The following is a 6,000-nucleotide window of genomic DNA, read 5'->3' as shown; positions in this document are numbered from 1 at the left end:
CTTGTAATAGATTGCTTTATGGATTCGTGAAAAAAAATTTTGAGACAAATATCTGTAATATTCGACCGGAACTACGTACTACAGTTCACGTAGAATCTAGAAGAACTCGTTAACAGTGTAAGTCGTGATCCCGAGAAAAACTATAAAATCGCAATTCGAAGGCAAGTGAAAAAGCGTCGAGGGGGTAACAGCCGCAGTGAAGAAGAAGAATAACGAAAAAAGAGAATCTTTGAAGAATTCATAACAGCGTATTGTATAACAGCAGCTGCAACGTAGTAAACGGATAAGAAAACGAAAATGGTAAAAGTTATGTCGTGCTAGACTGATAGTTCGGCAAGTTTTGCGCGAGCGAGCGAAAGAGCGTGAGCAGACGCTGTGTAAGTGCAGCCAGATTACAAATTATTTATAGTGTGTAAGGGAGATGGGGAGGGGGCGGGGGGAGGGGGGGTGGTAACGCTATACTTGCCGCCATGGCGCGACGTGACCCGACAAAGGAATAAAACTTGACTGACGGCATCTGCAGCATATTGTTTTCCGTCGCTCGCGTCATTCTTGCCGCGCGCACGCTCCCGAGAAATTGGATAGTTCAAAAGAGAGCGAGAGAGAGGGAGAGAGAGAGAGAGAGACAGACAGAGAACAAACTTTGATGCTATACCGCCGATATTACTTCTCAACGGAATTTATCTGCCAGCGAAGTTTGTGACAAACAATGACGCGTTGCACCCCTGTGTCCAGGAGAAAATAAAGTTTGCGAGCACAAGGCCGAGAGAAGCTAAGCGTCCTCATTATTATGCAGTTGATGCGAGCGAACTTTTTTGCGCGCTCTTCTACCTCTCTGCAGCGATGCGTGCACGACAAAAATGGCTAACAGGCTAAAGCTTATTTCGGTTCGAGATTTGCAGGGCGCGTGATGCAAGCGGCAAATTGGAGAGCGACGGCACGCTATGGCGTTTTTTTTCTCTCCTTTGCACAAGTAAAATATACTGGGCAAACGAGTGACGGCAACAACAAAACGATTGAATAACATAAGCGATGATTGGAATAAATGTTTGTACAAATGGTATTAAGCCAACTCCCCGCGCTGTGATGTAGGTTGCTCAGCGAACTTCATGCATCTATTTGCATTCGCTTGAGGCTATGCGGCGCGCGACGGTGAGCGCTGCCATACGTGTATAGCGCATATCCTCTGTCTGAACGAATCCCGATATTTTCACTGAAATATAATGAATTCATTTGCATGATAAAAAGTTCGGTTGTGCTGAGACAACCATCAAGAGAATACGTCTCTTTTTGGTGTCCGTCAAAATCCAAGATAAACACAGCGAGAAGTTGAGATATAGCTTACTTCCTCCTCTTTTTTTATCTCTTGATCCTGGCGTGAAAAACTTTTTCTTCGTGGAATGTGCGGCAAAAAGAAAAAAATGGAAGAAAACAAAGAACAGAGGAGACTCGTGAGCAAGGTAAACATAATGATATAAAATGCAAGGCCAAGATAAGCCTGGAAAATTAAAGTACCTCCCAGCGCATAATTGCCCCGAAATAAGTTGCATGAATAAATATAACGACTTTTTCAGCACGTGGCAAGTTGCGGCCGAAGCGGAATAGAACGAAAAAATGGAAAACTTTGCCACGGCTACAGCAACCTTTTTTCTCGCGTGTTCACGTAATTGTAAAATAATTCGAAAAATAAGGTTGTTTTATCGCGCTGGATTCTTCGAACTATGCCTCGCAAGCCAAGGTTGCTTCTTTTACGAAAGATTATGAATATCTCGTGCAAAGAGTTTGTTTGCGGAATGAAAAATATTGTGAAAGGTAAAGCTGCTACTTCGGTCGAGTTTGTGGAAGAACGATATTACAAAAAGCTGCCCAATTTCAATTAACCTATAATTTTAAATCCATTTAATTTATACTTATTTCATTGATTAAATTGAAGGGAGCTGATTTATACTATTGTTTAATTAATAACATTAAGCGTGTTCACTTACCTGCGTTAATTTCCTTTCGAAAATTCATATTAATAAGATGACGTAATAAAAGACAAAATTAATTGGATATGTCATTTATACACGCTTGAATCGGACGACCAATTAATTTCAGTATTTACAAGGATTTTTAATCTAGCCATTAGCAATCAACGCTGCCAATCAACATTAGCATCTCTTTTAAGAAAACGCCGGCAAAAGGGTTGGGTTTCAATATCAATGTATCGATATCAGCGAGCTTATAAAGCCGTGATCAACTGTCGCAAAAGACTCAAGGCAAGGGCAGAGTCAATTCCTAGCGAGCACGGGAAAAAGAGTAAAAGGTGGAAGAAGGAGCCGGGGGGAGGGGGGGGGGGGGAGGAAAATTCAAGTATCTCGGAGGAGCCAAGAAAGCGAGCGTAGTGAGTTCACATGGCGAAAGGGCGAATGTTTACGCGAGAGAGTCGAGCGTCGTAAATCTGAATGTTCTTTGAGCGTAGAGCTGGAGAGCAGGAAAGGAGAGCCGGGGAATAGCGGTATACTTCTTGGCACGTAAGTATATGCAGGCGGCTGTTGATACTCACTAGTAGCGCTGACTGCTGGCCCGATGAGCGAGCGCCTGCTGCCGCTGGGGACGAGCTTGTCCGGCTCTGCAACACATTATTGTAATTATCCTGCGGTACGTACACACATAGGTGCGCGGAGAATGCTCGTTAATTACCAAGCCTACGTTACACGGTCCAATCTACCTTAATACTGAGCCGCCTCTATGATTCATTGCATTATAAATTCGCCTACTAAGCGCGAGCGAACGACCGAGCTCCGATATTAACGTCCGAAGCGTTTCCCGTTGCTTGTTTATCTTACTTTTCGCTGGGCTCCGAGAGACGGTCATTGTCTATATATACTCCACTATATACTTTGCCCAGCGATTCGCCGACGCTTAATTATACCTTTACTCTGAGTTATCTAGATTTCACTCAAACGCCTTTTTTTCCTCTTTATTTTCAATTGAACATTCACCAGAATATTGTTTATTACGACACGTAAAATGGACGCACGTGAGAATTATCAACTGAACGATTTTATATAATTGGCCATTGATTTTTCATTTAGCTATCTGTTAAGCTATCTCTTAAGTGAGTAACGCTTCTTTTGACTGCGAAACATCATTTTTTTTAATGGTAATAATTGAATGTAAATAATAACATTCATATTTGCTTGTTCTATCGTGCAGTAATTCAATGTGCAAAAACGTAATGGGAGCGCATCTATAGATTTTATTGCAAAAGTTGCAACGGAAAAATTGATTTATACAGAAACCCTTTTTAGCTACTATCAACGACAGATATGGCTGATGTATTATTACCGTTCGTAGTTTAGATTCTTATCAGCTGGTCGACCAACCAACCACTCGGTAAAGCTAGCTTGTTCACTAGAGTTTTCTACCTTACCGTCTATCCGACTGTAGAGCTCAACGTTGCGTTAGATAAATTCAAACAAAAGTTTCTGCAGTACCGACATTATTGATCTCTAATTATTTTCCAATAAATTACGTTAAAAGTTATTATTTAAAAAATTATATTTTAAGAATTATAGCGTGTCCTGTAAAGACAATTAGAATTTTTGAATCTTTCGTGCTTAACACACTTAAAACATGGATGACAAATGCAATTAGATCAATTTGAATTATTTCATCTATAGTTTAATATCTAGAAATTATTAAGATTGATAAAACATCTAATTCTAAAGAAATTGTACTATTTTTAAATGCTCTAAGACATGTTTGATAAACGTAAAGCTGTGAATACAAAAGAAAATCATGGAAAATCGTGACTTCTAATAAGACCATTGGTATTAACCGTGTCAATCTTCATTCACTCTTAAAAATTAGCTTCTGCTCCAAAAACAGTCAATAAATTTAGAATGTATTCCAAATCTTTAATACTATGTAAGCATTTTCAAAATTCAAAATGTATTTTCAATTAAAGAAACCAGCAAATTGCTTTGGAAATGCGAGACATGTCACCAATTCATTTCAATGAGCAGCCAAGCAAATACCATCTCCTACATGGTTTACCGTAGATCAACATCTATACAGATACAGACGACGACTAGAACGATGGAAGAAACCTCGTTCCTCTCTCTCTCTCTCTCTCTCTCTCTCTCTCTCTCTCTCTCTCTCTCTCTCTCTCTCTCTCGAATCCTCGATTGAAATTAGCTTCCGACCCCGATAGGAACTTGTGGCGACACCACCACAGCTTGCATTACGGACTTCGCTTCGAGTAGCTTATTTGCAAGGATAGCTGCTTTGTGAATAAAATTATTGGTTGTTTCGTTATATACAAACGAAATTGTTAAATATTTCCTCTGTTATCGTTGCAATAGTACATATGTTACGAAAAATACAACGAAAAGTTACCTCGCTTTATAGTGAGTGTTTTTTTTATCGCGTCTACTCTATTTTTTTTATTTCGAATCACTCGATCATTGAACAACGATGAACTACATTGATAACATACTTTGTAATCACGAAGAGTGGTCAAGCAACAAAATCCTGTTATACATCGGTAAAATTTTCTAAATTGTATTTATCGATATACTGAAATATCTGGTATTATTCATTATGTAATATTCCATACGGTATTTTATAAAATTCGTAACTAGAATCCATACGTTATACCGTGCAATATACGTACGCATGAGCATTATTTTTAATCTCGCGTAAATTCCTTTACAAAATTTGGAACAAAAATCAAATGATACGGCAGATTATCGGTAGAAATCTATTGAAATTCATGAATATTTATCAGAAGGATTACTAACAATCTTAATACTGAATCGGCAATATAATATCAGAATGGTTATTTGCGAGCTTATGCCTTTAGATTTTAACGATGGTAAACCCGTTTAAATTTCTCAAATTTCAATCAAATCATATTTCATGATTATTTATGAAAATCGCGAAACTCTTACAGAAGCTCACTATAAAGCAAGAAACAGTAAACTTAGAAAATTGAATCAATGCACATGTATAGCAATATAGGCCATCGCCATTATCAGTGCGATATACGCTTCTGCAAAGCTCGAGCTGCTCTCTCTCCCAATCGAAGCGTGTGCGTATAATGCGCTGCTTGCTATATATACTATTGGCATTATACGCGCCGCGTGTGCAACGGAGCAAACAAGCAAACCAGACATAGTATACCTGCGAGGTGGTCATCAATGGGTTGGAACTGAAAAGTAGCCTTGAATCCTTGTCCAGGCCACTTGGAATTGGCAACGAAGTCAATGAGTAACTCAGGCCCAGTACTCAGCACTTCTACTTCGGTATCTTGATTGCATAGCACTGATATTGTCGGACGATCTGTATCACCACCGTCGTGTATCCTTATTAGGTCAGCTCGATTCAGGCAACTGAAAGAGGAGAAAATAAAGATTTTTTTTACGTATTGTTTTGTTGTGTGACTAATTAAAAACTAGCGTGAGAGTAATGCTTTCATCTCGTTACGAGTTTCAATCTCACTGATGGTTGCTGTCAGAGTTTCTTGCGCGCCCGCTCTCGCTACAGCTTGATTTGCGGTGGAATTGAGGGTGGGTTAAGGATCGGTTGGATATATTCGTTGCGAGGAATGTCAGGTCTGGATATTTACGCTTGAAGTTTTTTAAAACAAAGTTAGTTCCAGTCGTTATTTTCATTTTTTTTAAAGATTTCACATTAATATTGAAACAACGCGACTGCGCACAATAATAAATGTATTTTTATTCTGATTGCAAACTGCATTTTTACTCTTCATAGCTAAGTTCGAGCGCGAGAGTAGCACGATGATTTCATCGGGAAACCGGAAGCGCTATGCTATGCGAACTGTGTCTCAAGCAAACGTACTCGACTTGGAAAATCCAAAGCCCGTATCAGTCGAAAAAAGAAACAGAGTCAAATGTTAGCGTAGTCATGAAAATTATTCAATAATCGCCTTGTTCACCTGCAGTCAGACGATAAAAAAGAAAAAAAGAAAGAAAGGAAACTAAGCTTACATAC

At 39.2% G+C, this 6,000-nt stretch overlaps 1 protein-coding gene across 1 annotated transcript in view; it reads right to left on the bottom strand.

Moving 5' to 3' along the window:
- Positions 1-1,876: 1,876 nt before the first annotated feature.
- LOC131673685 (dorsal-ventral patterning protein tolloid-like) overlaps positions 1,877-6,000 on the bottom strand; it is a 78,753-nt gene continuing 74,629 nt past the window's right edge. The window contains exons 7-9 of the mRNA XM_058951872.1: positions 5,170-5,378; positions 2,417-2,611; positions 1,877-1,881 (exon numbers count right to left, since the gene is read on the bottom strand). Of these exons, the coding sequence (XP_058807855.1) occupies positions 1,877-1,881; positions 2,417-2,611; positions 5,170-5,378 (409 nt within the window). The remainder of the gene's footprint in view (positions 1,882-2,416; positions 2,612-5,169; positions 5,379-6,000) is intronic.

This window comes from Phymastichus coffea, unplaced genomic scaffold (genome assembly GCF_024137745.1).
Source record: "Phymastichus coffea isolate CEN01 unplaced genomic scaffold, Cenicafe_Pcof_1.1 PCOF00190, whole genome shotgun sequence".
Lineage (NCBI taxonomy): Eukaryota > Metazoa > Arthropoda > Insecta > Hymenoptera > Eulophidae > Phymastichus > Phymastichus coffea.
Note: the sequence above shows the minus strand (reverse complement) of the source record. Positions and strands in the feature narration are given on the sequence as shown.